This window comes from Plectropomus leopardus, chromosome 4 (assembly GCF_026936395.1).
Source record: "Plectropomus leopardus strain MGB_pleo_1.0 chromosome 4, ASM2693639v1, whole genome shotgun sequence".
NCBI lineage: Eukaryota > Metazoa > Chordata > Actinopteri > Perciformes > Serranidae > Plectropomus > Plectropomus leopardus.
The window spans coordinates 39,177,508-39,198,718 of NC_142179.1; the positions used below are offsets into that span (position 1 = coordinate 39,177,508).

Sequence of the window (21,211 nt, forward strand, 5' to 3'; positions counted from 1 at the left end):
TGCACTGTTGTCAATGATAATCTGTTTTTTAAACAAAGTGATGGGAGAGAAAAATGCTTATTTTATTGTTACTTCTATTTTAATTTTTAAAAATCCGATTCATCGTAAAAATAATCGAGAGATCTAATAAACACAGAGCCAGTTGTTTTGACCAAGAATGGCTGGAAAAATTCACCTGACTCTGAAACAACAAGGAGGGAATGAAGAAGAACAGGAGGCTGAAATGTTCTGCCTCTGAATGTGAACTGTATTCATAAAAATTAATTTTAATGCAACTACTCTGTAATGGTGCCACATTTTAGTGATGTTTAAAAGCTAAATTTTTATTACCTTTTCTTTTTTCTATAGCAAAAAACAACTTAGATAAATACACATTTTACCATCTGTGAGTTGTTATAAACCTTAACTGATTAGCCTGAAGTATTTGAAACTGGGAATAATTGGCATGAATTTGAAATGTTATGAAAATGACCAATCAAAAAATTACCACAAAAATTACAACCACCACAAAAAATTACTACCAGTACCATCTTGGGTTAGCGATCTGTTTCCCCACACCTGTCTTGAGAGCGGTTATTAAGTTGATATTGCAGCAAACATTTACCATCCCTGAGTGTTTCAAATTGGATAATGTGAATGACTGGATAAACTCAACTGCATCACCGTCGTCTTCTCTGAGGCTTATAAGCAGATGACACAAAATGTTTTGGTGCATTACCACCACCAACTGCTATGGTATGGTACCTGGTCTTTAAAATGCTTTGCGCCACTTGCTACAGCTGAAATCACAATCCTAATCTACTTGCATTCCAACATAGATGGACATGACATCACACCAATTGTTGCTTTCCAGTGTGACCCAACCCTCAAGCTGCCAAAGTGTATCATCAAAACTGCTGGTTAGATGGTCAAACTCAAAATCATCATCACACCATGAATGGATAGAGCCAGTGGTTGACCTATACACCATGTGTTTCTTTAAGAGAATGAAATGGCCTTTAAATTTCAACGTATTTAACTCTTTCAGTCAGAACACACAGATAATGTTAGCCAACAGTGTGAGGCCAGGGCTCAAACCTGCAGTAACTCTAAAGATGCAGCCACCTTGTTCAATTTCAGAAAACTGGGCTCTTCTGGCATTCACCTTTTACTTGGCTCACCTTTTGACACAATGTTATGTGACAACACAACCCGTTGGCCAAGCAAATATCAGTGGTCACATTCCTGGTGGTGGATTACTTTATAATGGCCAAACTTCCACAGGTTACCAGAGTTGTAAATTCCTCTGAAACTGTTGAAGCGCTTTGTTGTATGTCTGGCGTCATTTAGCCCTTTAAACTGACACAGCGCTTCCTGCAAAATATGCTATCCTCGCGATGGGCATCATGGTGTCTCTTGCGTTTGGTAAGGCAGTGCAATGTTCAGTTTGCATCCAACTGCAGCAGGATAAGCGCCCCCTCCCCCAGCCTCAACAATGGCAGTGAACACACAGCTTGAACATGTCTGCACTACACACTCACAAACTTTGGAGCTAAAAATAACATTATGCGGCATGTGGCGACCGAAACGCAAATTCTTTAGGATCTCCTTGACGTTACCTGTACTGGGCGGCAGCGCCATGGGTAAATCCAAAGTAATTGCCGGTAGCCATTTTGGCATCTTCACCAAGCCGGCTGGGCACTGCGGAGGACAGACATACAGGAGAAGGCTAAGCTAACAGCTAGCAGCAGACAAGAACGAGCGCTCCAAGGTCTATACATTAACGGCACTGTCTTAACATTACCTCTATGCTTATGAAGTTACCCAAATATCTTAAGCTTGTATTATAATATCCACGTCTTTTACGATACTCACCATAGGTGAAGGACACTACTGGACATATGGGAATCATTGGTTTTGTATAATTTCTGCAGACGGCCGAGCAGGAGACCAGCCTATTTATATGACATGTCGTACCCGGAAATCCCGCCCTGGAGCCTGCGCACTGGAATAGTGTCCTGTGTTGTGTAGAAAACTGTTTTCCTGTCGATGTGTGTCACCCCCACCACCTAAGCTAAACCTGTTAGGCTTAGTTATACTGCCTTTGCGTAAGAGAATAGATACGTCCGTTTGTACGTCCGATGCATTTTATCGTTCAATTCGTCGCGAAAATTTGCCAAACGACACAAAATAATTAGACACATCTGCTCCTTTGCACCTCTCCACTGTAGCTACCTCCCTGGGTGTCACCACTTTGTCTCCGAGTCATGTACCCAGCAAACATGCAACCTTCAGGGAATGTTCCCTGGGGGTTCCCTGGGGGTAATTTCTTTTGAGAAAATGGTATTGTAGAAGTTTTGAAAAAAAGAAAAACCCTGGAGGACCTTTAGAAAACGTTCCTGAGGGTGCTGTTCAGAGTTACAGAATGTGTTTATGATTTCTTCATTATTTGCATGTCTGTATTAATATGTGTGTGAATTCATTATTTAATGAGCCAGAATAGGATAAGCTATGGAATAACTTAAAAACAAACAAAACAAAAAAAAACAAGTCTCCAATTTCCTCGATTCCTTGGAGCTCATTTCAAAGAGAAGTCATAGCATCACATATAGAACAAAAAGGTCTGTAATAAAAGACAAATACTTTCTCCCTACGTTCCTAAAAGATTTGCCCAGGCGAGCACAACTAAGAAGGCTAAAATAGCACACCCAAAGAGCACCTGAGCGGACACCGTCCCTTTATTACTGTAACCCTCCAACATCGCTGCTGCAGCTTCATTGCAAGTGTCATACCATAAGCTTCCATGGGGCCAAAGAGCGCACTTCTGAACGTCCTTTAAGATTACTGGTCTCGATCCATTTCCGGGTCAAGAATGAACGAGGACAGAGGACAGAGGAGTCAAGGAGGGATAATGGGAAAATATAAAAAAATAAATAAATAAACAAGATGTAAGGTAAATGCATTCTTAGAGTCAGAGGTGAATAAATGTAAGTCTGTTTGTTCTTAATTGTTAGTAATTTAAACATGAGGAAAATCATTTTGCACACTGGTTCTACTGCTCAGAACTTGAGTTAATTTACTGTTCGACCATTCAACTTTGCCATTCTATTAGTTCAACTTAAAGGGTATGAGAGAACAGATTAGAGGAAAGCTGTTTAGCCACGAACTTCTTCCCATTCTGCAGCATACCTATGTAATGAACAACACACGTCTGGTTCTTCTTTGGAAATGTTCTTCCGTCACCGTCATTCTCTGAATGTTCTGTAAAGGTTCCCTACAGGTTTGTAAAAAACCTCGAGAGGACCTCCAGAGAACGTTCCTGAAGGTCCTGTTCGGAGTCACGCATTTATGATTTCTAAATTATTTGCATCTGTCTGTATTAATATTCTGACTGTGAATTAATTATCTTATAAGCCAGAATAGGATCAGACAAATTTTCTCCTCTTTTTGCTAATATCCAGGATTTGTTCTTATTTTGTTAGTAACCATTGCTTTTTGGGATCCATCAATGTTTCTAATCTTTGCTCTTCTCTTGAGTAAAAGAAAATTTTACAAGTGGTCCTGAGCACTCGTACCAAGATAAGAGAAAAACAACCCACAGTCCACAAATTGTTGTCCAACACAAGGAAAAAAGGTTTTATATTTGAGGGAGATTTTAAAAAATGCATGAATATCATTTAATCAAATTCAGATGACATTTCAGAGTAGTTATATTGACTGGACTTAAGGGCTAGAGAAATACTGCTATACTTGACCCATTGATCCTGATTACTGTAATTTCAGTTACTGTGTCCCTCTGCTGACCAGAGCTGAACTGTAATAATCACAAGTATTGTGATCAAGTACAAATCTGAAGTTACTTTTAGATTACTTGCATTAATCTCATGCCATCTTCTATTTCTACTCCACTACATTTCACAGGGAAATATTGTAATTTTTACTCCACTACTATTATTAGAGAACTACTTTAAATATTAAGATTAGCACACAAACCAAAAATATGACAAGCACAGCTGAAACAATTTAATTAATTAGAAAATTAATTGCTAACTATTTCTTTTGCATAAGTAATTTTTCATGCAAAAAGAAGGTTTACGCTATACTGTATGTATGAAGAATTGCTACTTTTTCCTTTTAATTCTTTTGATTTGTTACATTTATTTTAACCTTTTTGCATGTGTCCCTATATTTTTAATACTTATATGCATTTTCCTGAGATCACATTTACTCTGTTTAGGTTTAACAGAACGTCAGTATCAATACTGCAGAAGTTATTTTTCTTCTTACATCCTTTTTTTGGTGTCATGTCTCTAATCTTGTTCACAGGTCAGAGTCTTTGCACCCAGCACAAAACCTGCCCTTATAGGAGGCATTATCTATGCTAAAAGGATACACATTGAGCACTCCTGGCCAGAGCAGATTTGAATTGTTAAGAGTGTTTGATGCATCTGGAGTTGACTTCTTTTATATTTTCTCTTAATTTTCTGGTGAGGGAAAAAATAAGAGAAATTTAAGAGAATGTTGCTGCATGTGGCAAGTGGCAAAAAAAAACATTGTGGCACTTTAGATATTCAATACAAAATTTATAACAAAAACAACTCATGTTTCATTATATAAACTACACATTTTTAGAATTTTTAAAACACAGTCCAAAAGACGATAACTTGGCAAGGATTTAGTAGTTCCTATTGCACACTGAGGAACCTCCTTTTCTTGGCAGTGTGTGTATATGCATGGTGGCGCCACTCAACATCCGCAGTACTCTCATTCTCCAGGGTGCCCAGTTTGATCATGTACACTAAACAAAAGAACAGATGTACATGTTTTAAATATCACAAAAGAAAAGTGGCACAGAGGATTTCATGTCAAAGTTTTATAGAAAAATGATCCCACATTTCCTGAATACAGAAACCCTTTTTCAACACTTGTTCATTGGTGCCAATGCTGGAAGACATTGGTCAATCTACTGAGGCCAGAATATTCAGAAGGGAAGCAGGAAAAGAGTTTCCTGCTTCCTGCTCTAATTGTGACATTACACACACAAATTTACCAGTGCGTTAAGTGTGCTCTTCTTTCTCAGCATATAAAATTTAGGTGTTAAGAGTTCAAGCTGTAAACAGGAGTATGAGAGATGCACCTTTGCTTAATCTCTATTAAATTACCTCTCTGGGCCAGGCATCCAGAGTGACTTACCATAAGTGCAGAGATGAGCTAATTTGTGTAGTGAGACAAAGCCCCGTTAAAGTTCCATGCTTTTCCCACTCTCTACACACCCTTAGCTGCTTCTTCAAACAAAGTTAAAACAGCAATCCACTTTGCTTTCAACATCCAGCAATTTCTTCAGAAATTCCCTTGCATGTCCCACTTACTCCCAAAATATTACCCAATCACTATTATAATTTTATTTTCTGCTCTTGTTGAAGAGATGTTAATACTGAAATGTTTTACAAAAAACATTCACAGGGCTTTCATGAAAGTTAAAAGGATGGACCGTCTAGTCTGGCTTTAAACCAAGGCTGTGTTCAGACTGACATTAGCACTACAAAAAAATAATACCCTGGCGTATACTGGATAAAGTCTAATATGATATTTGTGCCAAAATTATTTTTTTACATGAACACAACACAAAGACTTCATTAAACTGTAGAGAGATCATTTGAATATTTGGCACTTGGTGGGATATTTGACACTTTGCAGTGCTCTATGATAGGAAAACCATACTGTGTAATATTCTAACTGTTTCTAAATAGCATATCTTTGTCATTTCTGTACTGCAATTCACATACACTCATATCATATATATCGGCCTTGCTAATTTAATTGGTCAGGTTGTAACAAACATGCAGTCATTCTCTTATCTCCCCCTTCCTGGTGCTAGTCTCACAGACTGAGAGCCCAGAGTGATCTTCCCTGGTTCAAGCTACAGTGGCAAAAATACTGCTTGTAACCACTCAGTGCTGTGATATTTACATGTTGCATTTTGGTTAGTTACAATTTCTACTTTCACTCTTAGTGCTAGGCAAGGTGACCAGCTCCTGGACCTACCTCCGGACTGCATGAAACTGGAAGGTGATTTTATTTATTGTTTTTATCAGTCCATTAGGCTTGCACAGTATCATGGTGTTATGGTATGTCCAACACATGCTCATCCCATTTCCTTATATGTTTATTACATTTTAGATTTCCTTCTGTGTCTGCTGTTTACATTGCTGGATGCCGCTACTTTGATGTCAACATGGTGGGATTACACAGCACATGGTTATGTTTAGACAACACAAACACATGGTAACCAACTCTGGGATGTCAACAAACAAACTTGTAGGCACTGATGGTTAGGATTAGAGGAAGGAGGCACAAGGTAAGGTGTGGGAAAAAAAACATCACATTTAGACAGGAAGTGGACACCACACTCCTGCTTGAAAGTCCAGGGTTTGTTGGACCCACCTGCCCTTTAGACGCCCTCGTGCTCCATGTATTACATCGTTACCGGCCATGTTCTCACCTGATGCCGTGCTGCTGCGTTTCATGCAAAGGCTCAATGTGCCTTTTAGTGTTGCGAAAAGGACTGCCAAAGTTGTGATATTTTAAAAGTTTGGAATGAGAATGGACTTGTATGCCAGGGTACTTAGAAATCCAGATGATATGATTTTCAATACTGTCAAAAATAACAACACTCATCTATCTATTGAACTCAGACAGAAAGGCTGGATGGATGTGTGGTGGACACCAAGCACCACAGGAGGCCAGTCTCTACTGGTGGAACAGGTAGCTGAGGTGAAAGACATGGTGACTGCGAGTGACGGTTATAATGTTACAGGACTGAAAATGCATCACACCAACCCGTCATATACCATATACCCCGGTGAAAGTTTGGAAAGTTATAAAAAAAAAAGGTATAAAAAAGTTTGATCATCTGTACTTACATTTCATTTCAAACCTGGGTCCAACTTCTGTCAGCTCAATGTTCTTGTGGTCTGTTTTCTTGTAGGTGTGATGCCTGTAACAACAAAACATTCTCTTAATACTCTTTCTGTCACATAAGGCAATGTTTGTATGGCATTTACTCTCAGGGAGTCCCTTCGCACTGACCTGAAAGAGATGAAGTCGTCTTGGTTGGCAAATGTGATTACACGCCTGCTGTCCTCTTTTGGCACAGGAAACAGATACTTGAGGATATTTGATACCTGCATGAGCAGAATTATTTAGTGGTACCCAAAAGCAAGTGGTCAAAGCAAATATCAACAGCATGTATACAATGCATGGTCCAGCTTCACTCACCCTATTGCCAAGTCGTGAGTTGAAGTTGTGAAAAATGAGGTGGGGGTAGGCCTCAGACATGGTGCCGATGTCTGGAACATCGTGCCTCATTACCACATTGTACAGTGTGAAATATGCAGTGGGTCCAAATGGCAAGTGGCACACCACCAGGCCATCTGTGAATATACAGGTATAAAACATACATAAGATAGTCCATGTACAGGGTCTCTGTCTGAACTGATTCTAGTTCTAGTTCTAGAGAAGCCAACATCAGGTGATATTCAGAGCAGAGTAGTTTTACTGTCCACTCAGCGGGTCCCATTCATGAAATGTGAGCAGAACGAGTTTGTGTGTAAACTGTTCACAAAAGGAAATTTAAGTGTATTCCAGCACTCATCAGTATGTTAGTAGCTCCAATCCTGTTGTATGTACTAACAAAATCTACAGCTGCCTCTTACTGCTCGTATTGCTTGTAAATAATGAATGTGCATACATATTGCTTGTCAATAGAAATTACAATTTTAATTCATATTGTGTTCTGTTATGTTCAAGTTTTGGGCCCAAGCCTGATAAAAAACCTAAATTTGTACTGTAAAAATAGGCCTATATTATATTACATTTTATATAGGAGATACATAGTTATAATATTAAAACATGTATTACAAGCTAAGGGCTGGCATGTATCCTCACATCACTTCTTATGGTTCTTCTGTCAGTCTGCCATCTCGTGCATGACAGGTTCAGCAGAACGGGCTGTGCTCCTTGGTGAATCTAGTACTCACGGTGATCCATAGCGACGCAGCGGGAAGCTGATGATTACAGCCCTCTGCTGCATGTTATGCACATCTGTCCCACTGCTGGGAGGTAGAAGCAAACACTACCACTTTGCAGCCCTCCTTTCTCTCCTTTTCGTCCCTCTCTCAAGTGCGCTCTCTCTCTTCCAGTTCTCCACAAGCTCCATTGTTCCGTCACTTTCCCTCTCTCTCCCCCCTCTCTCCCTCTTGATTCAGTCCATTAAAAATCCTGCCAAAGTGTAATTTAAGCAACAGTTCATCAAGTCTTTCTGGAGAGCTTTCTGAGGACTTGTAACAACTATTACTAAGTTCACAATTAATCCTATTTTCCAATTGTCTTCTTACAACTACTACTTTTACTTTTACATGGGAATAATTGTTGGATTGATTGCCAACAAATCACAGTCAGTCACACTGGTGTGTCTATGTGCAGTAGTTTTCTATTTAGACAAGGTCTTTGCTGCTCTCTATAGCGGAAAAAGGAAAAAAAGTCTTTTATCTGCTGTCTGAATAAGACAAATTTTTACAAAAATCTCAATATAATTTTAAACAATCTTTAGACTCTACAAGTTCATGTAACCCAGGTTTAACCAGTCTTAGTACAATAAAGTATAGAAATAATGTAATTTAAACATTTTTTCTGCATTTATACACAACTTTCACCAGTCTTTATTAGTTAGCAAGACATGAAAATATGTTGTTTGACAAATTACAATACTAACTCATTGTACCCCAAAACAACATCAAAAAGGCCCCAAAAGTTCCCTTTAAAAAAAAAAAAGCTACTAAATACTCTACTTCAGAGGAAAACAAGTATGCCCCTTTATTTAGCTGACAGATAAATGTTAATGGTTATGATGCAGATTAAGATCTTTACTCACAGAATTTAACAATTAAAATATGATATATTATATATCAAACTATCCAGCTTTATTTAGGGATTGAAAGCTCTGTCTTAACAAACTTCAGGTAAATGTAAGTACATTGTGCTGATAAAAGTCAAACCTCTTTCACTGCACAACTCTGACTTAAACTTTTGCTGTGTGCTCTGGTGTTCATAAATAATTCCTTAAACTAAAACAAGGTAGTCTGTAGAAGTCTAAGGAAGTCACTTTCTACCATTGAATGTTTGTTAATTCAGACACTTTGGTGCTGTGTGCCTATGGTGCTGATCAGCTGTTTGATACGCTATCACACCAGCACCAGCACATATTTGTTTTCCTGTGCACAAGAGGATGGACATGTGGAGTGCAACATGTGGAAAGCATTGTGAAAAGTTGAATGAGTCTCACAGTCAATGAGCGAGAGTTGGCTGGATTGCAGTTAAAAACAGGGACATTTCTGGGGACAACTCCAGCCAGAGAGACAGGCCAACAAAAACAGGGACCATCCCCGAAAAAGGGGAGGGGTAAAAGTTACATTCGATTACTAAACACACCTCCATTCTGTGTAGGGCTGCCCGTTGAAAGTCGGAGATTCAAAAAATTTGTCAGAGATCCCTCAATCAACTGAGGCAGCTTCAAGTCAAGCACCCGTTTTTTTTTCCCCTTTGTTTTTTGTTAAGCCTTTTTTGCCAGTCAGTGTGCTGTGTAGTGTGCTTCTGAGAGCGTTTTGGTCCCCGGACTTTGCTGTGGAGTGAGTGCTCTTGACTTAAATACTACTCTTTGATACACAGAGCTGCAGGAAGCAGCACAGAGAAGACAGGATCAGAGTTTGATACCAAGTGTCTGCAAAAAATGTTTCACATTTGCGATCCGTTCTAAGCACTGTTAGCTTGTTTACTATATTATGTGAATGCAGCTGTCACACTGACCACATTCAAACTTTAATACTGAATGAAAAACAAAACAAATCGTTGAATATTCGTATTGAACAGCCAAATCTGATTCAACTGACATAATTCTGAGTTGGGTACAGCCCAAGACAGAATGTTAACCAGGAAGTGCAACTGGCTGAAGGGGGACTTAAAAGGCCAGACAATTCTTTATCCCCATTATCCTTGTACTTTTTATACAGAATGGCAAGGCGGCATAAGGGCACAACATTCCCGCCTTCAACAGGCTGTGTAAAACGGGTCTCTGTTATTGCATTGCCTACTTCCTCAACAAAAATGTTTTCAGAAACATATTCTAGGTCACTGTTTAACTGTAATCAGTCGATTGTTACCAGTCAGCCACCATCGTATCAAAAGGATGAGTTACTGTTATGTCATCCACCAGTGGGAGTGTTTTTTGGTCCAGTGCAGTGCATTCTGGTAGTTGTAGGCTTTGAGTAAAACTGACCTTTTTTCTGTTTACTCTGGTTATGTTGCACCATTTTCAAAAGTATGTGTCTTTCTACAGCAGAGACAGACTAGTTTTATGAAGACCATTTTTCCAGCAGTGAAATACTTCTTTATGCTGAATGTTTTTCCAAGATGAAGCTGTTTACTTTATCATTCACTATTCACTGCTACAGCTGCAATGATTTGCAGATGTAAGCAGCTTTTCCTTTTTCAATATACTTCTGAATATACTTTTCCCAACATGAACACACTACATAACCCAAACCTGCTTTTATATTAGTTTTTAGAGTTTTTAGAGTTTTAGAGTTTCATGTGGTTCCTGTAGGACAGTAATCTCCAAAGTCTGGCCCAGGGGCCAATTGTGGCCAACAGACGGATTTTTTATTTTCATATGACCTTATCTGGCCCCCATTAAAAAAAGTCTGGACACCCCTTCTGTAGACTACCTGCTCTCAGCTATAACGATGATTCGCATGTCACAAATATGAAAAATAAAGAAAAAGACTAAGGTGAACGGGTGTACCTGGCTGTCCTCTTGTTTCGTGCACGATGACGAGGTCAGTAACATTGTTGGCTTTGCAGGCTCTCACCAGTGCGCTGATCTCATGGCCTCCTCTGTTCATGCGCTGGGCTCCAGGGAACATTAGCTTCATCTCCTGGAACAAATTACATATATGGCAGTTTATTCTCTGTTTTTTTTCTTGGGGGAGACTGGGGACAGTTGCAACAGTTCTTATCATTATTCCTTCAATCAGAAACATGCTAGAGTGATGACACTCATACTACACATGCTCAGTTAGACCCCCCTCCAGTTGAAAGGGTTGGCTCAGTTAAAAAAATCAAACTTCTTCCATTCAAATAAATATGTCATACATAATTATGTTTAAATGGTATGGGTAATTAGCCGACAGAAGTAAAATAAAAAAAATAAAAATCTGGTTGGTGTAGTCTTAACAGTCAGAGTAACTCAGGGAAATGAAAAAAGTGTAGCGCTTGCCCCCATTCCTCCCACTGTCAGTTTGGTAATAAAAAAAATTACAGCTAACCAAGAAGGTTTTTTTCTCTGACATGTAACCCATATGTCTGTTGTTTAGTATGTTCTTTTTTAAAATCTGCATTTAATAAGCAGAAGTAGCTTCTTGTGGCTAAGCCCTGGAGCTGCACTGTAGCTGCGCAGCTACAAGCAGTCTTAAACTGGCCCTGAATGTGAATGTAGGATTATCTGTCAGTGCTGTCATGGGGTTCATCCCAATATCCCTCCTCGATTCCTCTATCCTCAATCCTTAATCACTTGACCTGGAAATCGATTGAGACTGAAGGACTGAAGGATGTTCCAACTGCTTCAATGCACTCAAGAGGAGAGAGGAGGGGCACACCCTTGCGAATGGTTATCGTTTATTGATCGGAAAGCCCAGTCCTGCAGCTGATCAGGCTGATCTGATCCATCACAGCATTAGTGGAGTTTCATTCCAGAGGGAAAACACATCAGAGATTAAACTGTATCACTCATGTTATTTGTTGTCCCCATCTAGGCTGAGTAGAAGCAACAACTTCATTTATTAGAAAGATTTTCTTCTCATGATCTGTCATTTCCCTCATTAACTTTTATTATGGAGACAGGTAGAGCCAGAGAGAGTCTGTTTGTCAGCAAGTAACACTTTTTACATCACTGATCATCATTTTCATTCAGTCACATGTGAGGCTGATCACAGTGTCAGCTTTGATGACTAACAAAATTAATTTTTTTCCCTGAAATATTTAGCCTAATAAATAATGTCCAGTGTTTATAAGACACCTTGATCATCTTCTGGGTTCTTTAATAACTATTAATAGAGTTTACAATCAGAATATCAAAAGAGACAAATGAAGATAATGAATAAATCAGAGAAATCCACTGTGACTCTGAACATGTCACAGTACAATAAAACTACAGAACACACAGGTTGTTGATGTGCAGATGTTTGTTAAACAGAGAAAACTCTTCTGCTCTGCCACTTATAATTGTCTTTATCATATATAGTCTGCATTACATTATGTGTGTGCAGACAATACAGTTGTGAATAAAACACACTGACAGCTTATCCAGCTGCGATCAGTTGCTGCATCAGAGACACACATCGCTTTACGCAACGCTCCAGAGAGAAGGAGGTCTAGAGACATATTTCCTCCTTTCTTCTCATCCTCACATCTGTCCCTCATGTCTTACAAAGGAGCTAAGACGCAAGGAAGAGACTTGAGTGAGGGAAACAGGGATATGAGATTAGATAATGGGATAAGAGAGTGATACATTTCCACTAGTAGTACTGGCACCACCAACTTTCTCAGTTGGTCCAGGGCCTAAATTTCAGTACGGGATTGTGGGTATTATACATAACTTCTTGATGCCCTCAAATCTAGAACTTAAGAGGCAGGAAATTTCTGCGTACATTTACAGCGATGTCTAATAATGTTCACACAGCGTTTGCAACTCTGTGGAACGTGGCCCCCAGGTGGACTGGCCGGGACGCTGCATCACACGGACCAACTTTGGCCCTGGACAACACAGTGATGGGCCTCTTGATGTTTACCACACAGGTGCTGGCTTCTATGTGACATTCTTTCTGAACAATAACAAAGACATCACATGTCAATAATAATCATTTAGTGTCCCAGTTATGTGACAGCTGATTGGTCCTCTGCTCGAAGGGTAAGGAGCTGCTGCATCTTACTGTCTTCAGTTGGCCAACATTTGTGACTGCTGTTCATCCTCTTTGAATTAGCCGCTAACTGCTAACAGCTGCTTTTAAATCTTTCGTGGTCATTGACAACATAACACGCTGTCAAAATACCACACCTGTCCTGCCCATGGTCCCACCTTCCCAGCTGTCGTATTTATACAAAGACTATTTCTGCGATGCTACTACCTCCTGTGATGGTTTAATGGTGAGACTGCTCTGACCCCCCATTCGGTGATTGCATGTTATACACAAAGCAAGGGGACAGCATAACAGCATGACATTCTTGCTTTAAACAGACAGTGTAAAAGGGGCCAATGTGTTACAGTCCGACCTACAGGTCCCATCTGCCGTCATTCAGAGAAAGTGAGCTGACCTTAGAAAACATTTTGAGTCTGGAGCTAGGGTCTCTGGATGTAGTGACCATGACTTTAGGATCTTCAACTCCGGCCCACTTATACTCATCATCCATGTGTGAGCCGACACCTGCACAGACAACACCCAAATAAATCTATTGATATGAAAATACTGATGACCAAACAATGATAAATTGGTGCAGTCTGATGGATGAAGTTGATCAGAATGAAAACAACACTCGCCTTCTGCCCCTTCGTCGTCATACTCGAGGAGTTTCTGTAGCTGCAAGGCTTCTTTGCGTACCTCAGTTGGAAGAAGACGATTTTCTGCAGAGGATTTGTGTTAGCATCATTTACACCACTGATCATCGTCATTAAGAATGCAGAAGGAAAAATGGAAGTTAACAATCATGCCTTCCTACCATCAAGTGCGCCCCTCAGCTTTTTTTTGGTCTCTTCAATAGTTTGGAGCCGGTCCTCTTGGGCCTTCCTGTACAGGTACTCTCGCCTCAGCCTCACCTCTCGACGGAGCTAGAACCACATTACAGCAGCTGATCTCCAGCAAAGACTTGCAGGCTCTTAACACACTAAAGTCATTTCTACAGGAAAATGTCAGCTCTGTTCAAAACCAGCCAGGAAACATTCAAAACAAATGTTTTGATGTTTTTATTCATTTTACAATGTTAAAAAAAGAACATTAGTTAGTGGCAGTGAGCATTCTCACAGGTCACACTTTATATGACCTTTGGAACCTGGAGTGAAATCACTTTCCCTCTGTTATTCTCAGATGCCTTTCACAAGTATTTCAACCTTAGAACCCTGAGCAAATTGATGTGATTTCTTTAGAAATAAAAAAAAAGGGGGGGTATATATATATATATATATATATATACATACATATATACAGAGAGAGATAGAGAGAGATATATCCTTTATTTAACTAGGTAAGATTCATTTAGATTAAAAATCTCTTTTCCAAGAGTGACCTGGCCAAGAGGGCAGCTTAAAATAAGGTTTCAACAATAAATACAGACAGACAAATACAACTATCACACTATACAAAGAGTGAGCAAAATCTCCAGTAAAAATGCGAAAAGTTTAATCATCAAATTTCAGTTTTCATTGGAGTAGCAGTCACATTGACCAATAGTGTTATTTTCTCTACCTTTTAAAAGTGACTTAAATTCCCCCATAGTGATCAGCTCAGACAGTTTCAGGTAAGTATTCTGTAAGTTGAAGAGGCGGCAAAAGTTTTTTGCCAAGTTTTGTGAGAACCTCGGGACCGACATCAAGAGAAAACTGTGATAGCGCAGGCCGTATTGTTCTGTTTTTTACACATATATGTACATAAATAAGAGAGAACAAGCCCAAGTAGTCTCTTATATATAAAAATCGACCAGTGTGAGGGTCTGCGGACAGACAGAGAAGGCCAATTAGCAGCAGCGTACAATGTACAGTGGTGTACGCGGTATCCACAGCCAGTAATGAAATGTAAAGCACAGTTGTCAACAGTGTCCAATTTCTTTAGGCAATGATCAGGTGCGTTCATAAAAAGCAGATCAGCATAATCCAATAAAGGTAAAAATGTTGCCAAAATCAAGTGTTTCCTTGACTGAAGCAAGAAACAGGAATTATTCCTAAAAAAGAAACTTATTTGAGCTTCAGCTTAGAAACAAGGTTATCAATGTGAGGTTTGAATGACAAAGTTTGGTCAATAATAATACCAAGATACTTATAGGTGTTTACCATTTCAATTTCAATTCCTTATTTAGTTAGGATCTTGGGAAGAGAAGATGGAGCTTTTTTCCCCACTTGAAAAGAACATGACTTCAGATTTGTCTGAATTTTAAACAAGCTTGAGTTGAGTCAGATAGAACTGAACATCAAAGGCAGACTGCAGAAATGTTAAACTTTGGGCTGCTGAGGGAGACAACGGTGTCATCTGCATAAAATGAAACCAGCATTTGATAAATTTACTCAAAGATTATCCATATATATGGTGAACAACACTGGACCTAATAAGGAGCCCTGGGGCACACCTTTTGATACAGGGAAACCAGAGGAAGACCCAGCAAACTGGACACACTGTGCTCTATCAATAATTTGTGAACCAACTTACAGCATGACCAGATAGCCTGATATTACAGAGCTGATCCACCAGGATGACATAATCGACTGAGCCAAAAGATTTTGACAGGTCAAGCAAAAGAGTAGCACAGGAAGATAAAATTCCAATTCCACTGTTTTTTCCAACCATCTATGTAATTTTACAGCACACACAGACCGTCCACAATACAGCCCCACCAGTGTTTCCCATTAATTACAAAGACTATGGCGGGCTGCCATAGTCTAATTTGTCCCACCATAGTCTCAATGGAGCTGGACTGTTAATTAAGAGCCGTATTAAAACACTGTTGATTTATTTGTAGCGCAGTAGCGGCAGAGACGCGCAGCAGAATGTCAGATGCATTAAAAGTGAAACTGAACTGTTTCTGAACATTCTGCCAGGCCTAAAACTGTCTTTCACTTACAAAAATCTGCAAATACATCCTCTCATCTATCGATCTGATCAGCTGTGAATGTATCAACAGATCAATTATCCACCTCAGGAGTGCCATTCAGCTGCAAAGGAGATAAAAAGAACTCCGCCTGCTGTGCTGCATTCACGGACCCGCAAAAACGTTGGATATTAGAGTGACACCACAGTGACAGAATATTATTTGTGTCTATAAAATCTTTCAGTTGTTCATTAACAAGCTTCTCAAGTACTTTTACTAAAACACACAACTCAGAGATTGGCCTGTAGTTATTAATGACGGTGGGATCCCCTACCTTCAACAAAGGTAGAACATATGCAGATTTTCACACTTCAGGAATCATGTTTTGAGAAATGGAAAGATTATAAATATGAGTCAGAGGTTCTGCAATAAAGTCAACAGCCAACTTTAAATAGCAGGGATCAAGCCCATCAGGACCTGCAGATTTGTTTGAGTCCAGTTGTTTCAGAACTCTATAAACCTCCGATACATGAAACGGAGTAAAATTAAACCCTTGAACCATGGTAGTAGTATGGGGTGGTGGAGAAGGAGGCCTCTGCTCAATTAGAGTTACATCCCTATGGGAGGACTCAAACAGGGAGCCAGACGAAACAAAATGTTCATTAAAACAATTAAGAATAGCAAATTTATCAATTATAGCATGCAAGTCTTTTACAGTGCAGGCTGGCAACTCATTAGTAACCACATTTCCAAAAGAGGTTTTTATTGTTTTCCATAATTTAAATTTGTGGTAGTTTTAGAGAGATAAAACTCTGAGTTCGCCTTTTTAACAATTACGTAGCTCTCTAAAGATCATCCAGTCAGCCTGAGTTTTTGATTGCCTCGCCTTAGCACATGCAACATCCCTTTCTTGGACAAATTGGACAGCTCAGTGGAAAACCAGGTATTGTCCCGACCTTTAACTGTAAATTTTCAAAATGGGGCATGTTTATTTATAATACCAGTAAGGGCATTATGAAAGTATTTCTAGGCTAATTCCACTTCATTAATAAGACAGATTTTGTTCCAGTCGAAGTTCCACAAATCACAGAAGAACGCTTGCTTTCTTGCTAGAAATGCTTAAAATTTAGTTTAAAAATTATTTGTGATTTTGTTTTTTGGGAGCATACTTCATCTGACCGTAGCTATACCACAGTGATCACTCAAATCATTAAAATTCAATGTCTGAGAATTTGTGGGCAGCATTTGTCAGAAATAAATCAAGAAGAGAGGACTTCTCTGGATATTTAATATTTGGACGAGTGGTGCTATTAATTAATTGTGTGAGATTAAAAGAGTCACAGAGAGATTTAAATTTGTCAGAGACAGGGGACAACCAATCCAAGTTAAAATCTCCAGCAAGGAGAATCGCATTAAAGTCTGAAGTTAATAAATGATTACTTAAAGATGATAGGGCCGCACTGCTTGCTGAGGGGGGTCTATAACACCCTATGACTGTAATAAAATGGTCTTTATTAAGTACTAGTTTAAGGAAAAGAAGTTCAAATTGCCTGCTGAGAGACACTGATAAAAGGGTGGAAGCATGAAATTTTATTTTTTATATATAGTTGCTCTAAACATTATTCACCCCTCATTGCAAATTAGGTTTATTGGCAAAACTTACAAACTTTCAGCAGTTTGCAATATTCAGATTAAACAAGAACAATTTAAATAGCTCAACACAATTAATATTTTAAGTGGTTTCTTCAAATTCCACACAAAAAGCCACTTTTAATGACTACTGCAGTCTCAAAATGATTCAACCCCCTGAATAGTCTCTCATAAGAGCACACATTTGCAAATCAGGTGTTGTCTCAAGCACACTCGATGCAACTAATGAAGGGCTTCAATAGTTGCATTAGGTGTGCTTGAGTTAGAATACATCAAATACCTTGACAGGCTAGGGTTTGTTGATGGTGACATTTGATTGCATGTCAGAAATATGGCTATGTCAAGAGAATTGTCCAAAAAGTCGAGATTACTGCCTTGCACAAACAAGGAAAAGGGTACAAAAAATAGCAAAGGCACTGAATGTTCATACAGATACTGTTGGAGGCATAGTTTGGAAGTTTAAAGTTAAAGGAACACTGGCTACACTACCGGCACAAGGCAGAAAGCGGAGGTTATAAACCATAGCCACCAGATTCTTGAGGGGGCAGGTGGTCAAAAACCCTCCAGTGAATGCAAAAGACCTGCAGCAAGACTTGGTGGTAGCAGGCACTGACATTTCAGTATGCATAGTAAGGTACATACTAAACAATGAAGGTCTCAATGCCCAAACACCAAGACGTACACTATGGTTGACCCAGAAGCACAAGAAAAGTCAGCTCCATTATGCTCAAAACCATATAAATAGGCCTCATAAGTGATAAAACAAAAGGGAAACTTTTTTGGGCCTATGGATCAGCGGTATCTCTGGAGCAGGAAGAATGAAGCATACACTGAAAAGAACACCCTGCCTACAGTGAAGCATGGCAGTGGCTTGGTGATGCTCAGGGGCTGCTTTGCTTACTCTGGCACTAGAGATCTGCAGTGTGTGGATGGAAGAAGACGGATTCAATCAAGTTTCAGGAAAAATGTCCTGCTGTTTGTGAGAAGGTTGAAGCTTTGGCGGCATTGGACATCCCAAAAGGACAGTGATCCCGAGCATTCCTTAAAGTCCACCAAGGCTTGGTCTCAGAAATAGTCCTGGAAAATTCTAAAGTGGCCGTCAAAGGCACTTGATTTGAATCCCATAGAAAATATATGGTGGGATTTGAAGAAGGCAGTTGCAGCACGCAAATCCCAGAATATTAGTGAACTGGAGGCCCTTGCCCAACAGGAATGGGCTAAGATTTCTCAGGAACGCTGCCAGAAGCTGGTGTCTGGCTATGCATCACATTTGCAGCAGGTCATAACAGCAAAAGGATGCAAAGTACACTTGCCATAAAGCGGTTGAATAATTTTGAGACTGCAGTAGTCATTAAAAGTGGAATTTTGTGTGGAATCTGGAGAAACCCCTCATAATATTAGTTGTGTTGAGCTATTTGAATTGTTCTTGTTTGATTTTTTTTTTTGCAAACAGCTGAAAGTTTGTAAATTTTGCCAATATACCTGATTTGCAATGGGGATTGAATAATTTTGAGTGCAACTGTAAATAGCAATGCCCCCGCCTTCTCTGGGATGGTCACAATGAAAGATATTGTAAACCTGTATTGCAATGTCTTTATTTGTGATAGATTTGTTCAGCCATGTTTCAAACAGAACAAGAATATCAGCATCAGAAGATTTTACCCAGATTTTCAATAAATCCAATATGGGAAGCAGACTTCTGACATTAAGGTGAATAAAACCAAGACCAGACCTACCTTTAAAATCAACAGGGGTTTTTCAAACAGTTAAAACTATTAAAATCGGGACCCGGATTGGGTTGGACATTCCCAGAGAGAAGAAGCAATAAGACAATCAGACATTTTCTTCTTGCTGAGTTTTGGGTTTGCAGAAAATGAGTATTTCTAGCCCCTGATTTACTTGAATTAAACAGGTGGACTGAGGACAGCCAGCCATAAGGACTGGCAAACTAACATTTGTGTGGGCCTGTTGCCAATAAGCAACTCTGTAAAAAATGTTTCACAAACTGTGAAAAATTTGTTGATTTAGAACATTTTTTTAAGTCAAGGAAAAATGTCTTGGGAAAAAAAAGAAATAACTGGGGGAAACTGTAATTATCATAATTACATATCTAAAATTATGCTAGACATTTATTATGATTTTTACTCTTACTTTACTTTCTCCAGGTAATTTCTGTATTTTTTATATTTTTTCCTTTTCTTCTTTTTTTTTTGTTAAACTTCTATTTGCTCAGATTAATAAAAGGCAAGTTTTGACAGGATGACTCCTCTTTTAACTAAGTGCAGCTTGGCAAATTGAGATCAATGCCTAAGGCAGGCTTTTGGTGATGGATGAAACATCCTGATTAATCACTTTTGTTAAAAAAGGATTAAAAACAATGATTAATTGGAAGGTATGTGCCTGACTCATAAATGCACTTCTGCCTGTCTCTTTAAAGAAAGCCACTTACGGCTGGCTGATAGAGTTAGCAGTTGGTGTATCACACGACACAATACATGGGCTTCTTCACTAGGTATCAGACAGATAGAAAACCTTACAGTCAACACAATACAAATACCCACAGATTGAATAAACCACTGAATGTGATATTACACACCACTGAATGGAATGCAAAATTTGCTGTTTTCAAAAAATCAATTAACGATGAAGGAATAAGATTACATCCTAGATTTTTTTATAAATATATATCTGCAATGATTAACAATTCTTTACCCTGAGCATGTTTCGAAGAAACAGGAATAATCCTTCCTGTGAAAATCTAAAGTTAAAGTATCATAAAAAGTGGGGGTTTGGCTCTGTGGCTATATTTAGCAAAATCTGTAGCACTCAGTTTTTTAATGCTGGATGACATAATTTCTATATGTAACAGAAATATGTGTCTACTACACATAGACATTTGGTTGCAAGAAAGTGAAAACTAGTGGGGATATTTTTTGTTCTGGTACAAAAAAAAAAAAAAAAAAATCAGCAAAAACCCGACCTCCTTTTTCTTTAGGGTCTCTTGGATGTTCACAACTAATTTCAACCCAATGCAGTGAAAAAAGAGCGAGGTTTTCACTTTAGAATACATATACAAATTATCACAGAAATGCAGAAATTTAGCTCAGTGGGCCAAACTTGACAAATTCATAACTTAAGTAGTATTTAGAGTACTGCTATATGATTTTGCAAAGTCTCGTGAATTTTAAAAGAAGTTTCAACATTTTTTCAAGATAATCCGTGACATGAAGTGGGAAAAGTTGTGGATTTGGCGTGGGTTGGTATGGAATGACCCACATGGGTTTGGCTACATTCATCGTTAGCTCGGCTGCTAATGACGCTTAGTAACGTCAGTGCGCAGGCGGACATTTTCACGGCGAGCTGCTGAAAGACCTCACGCTCGCGATTCTTTCTAAATCATTGTCAGACTTACCATGATGTTCTTCAGCTGGTAAAACGGAGTTATCTTGGAGTGAGTATTTCTCACATGGAGACCACTGATGTTTTACAGGAAGTAGAGAAAGGAAGACATACGCAGCATCCTTTTCTCTTCTTCTGTGGAGTTTGACGGCAGCCACCATCCGAAAAGTTGCATTGCTGCCACCCTCCGGCCGCGGCATCAAACCGCATCACACACTGTTTCGAGTGCCATCCTCACTTTAGACGCCACACACTTTCAGAACTTTTTATCAACAGCTTT

The 21,211-nt window shown here is 39.1% G+C and overlaps 2 protein-coding genes and 1 long non-coding RNA gene across 5 annotated transcripts in view; 1 reads left to right on the plus strand and 2 right to left on the minus strand.

The window, feature by feature from the left end:
- Positions 1-2,012, minus strand: part of zfr (zinc finger RNA binding protein) — a 57,936-nt gene extending 55,924 nt beyond the window's left edge. For 2 of the 3 annotated variants that reach the window (XM_042488369.2, XM_042488370.2), the window contains exons 1-2: positions 1,855-2,011; positions 1,599-1,680 (exon numbers count right to left, since the gene is read on the minus strand). In XM_042488369.2, coding sequence (XP_042344303.1) covers positions 1,599-1,680; positions 1,855-1,891 — 119 coding nt within the window. In that variant the 5' untranslated portion in view covers positions 1,892-2,011. Of the gene's footprint in view, positions 1-1,598; positions 1,681-1,854 lie in introns of all 3 variants that reach the window. The other variant, XR_015776507.1, reaches the window with a different exon arrangement.
- A 155-nt stretch (positions 2,013-2,167) lies between these two features.
- Positions 2,168-6,542, plus strand: LOC148189838 (uncharacterized). Its single transcript, XR_015776508.1, has 3 exons — positions 2,168-2,932; positions 5,993-6,048; positions 6,160-6,542. It is a non-coding gene; the product is annotated as an uncharacterized LOC148189838 (long non-coding RNA).
- Positions 4,542-21,105, minus strand: imp4 (IMP U3 small nucleolar ribonucleoprotein 4). Its single transcript, XM_042488035.2, has 9 exons — positions 20,945-21,105; positions 13,807-13,915; positions 13,628-13,711; positions 13,405-13,514; positions 10,838-10,970; positions 7,258-7,412; positions 7,069-7,163; positions 6,903-6,976; positions 4,542-4,777 (listed from the first exon to the last, which is right to left on the minus strand). Exons 1-9 carry the CDS (start codon positions 20,945-20,947, stop codon positions 4,665-4,667), a joined length of 876 nt encoding a protein of 291 aa, XP_042343969.1. The 5' UTR covers positions 20,948-21,105; the 3' UTR covers positions 4,542-4,664.
- Between the last annotated feature and the right edge of the window lie 106 nt (positions 21,106-21,211).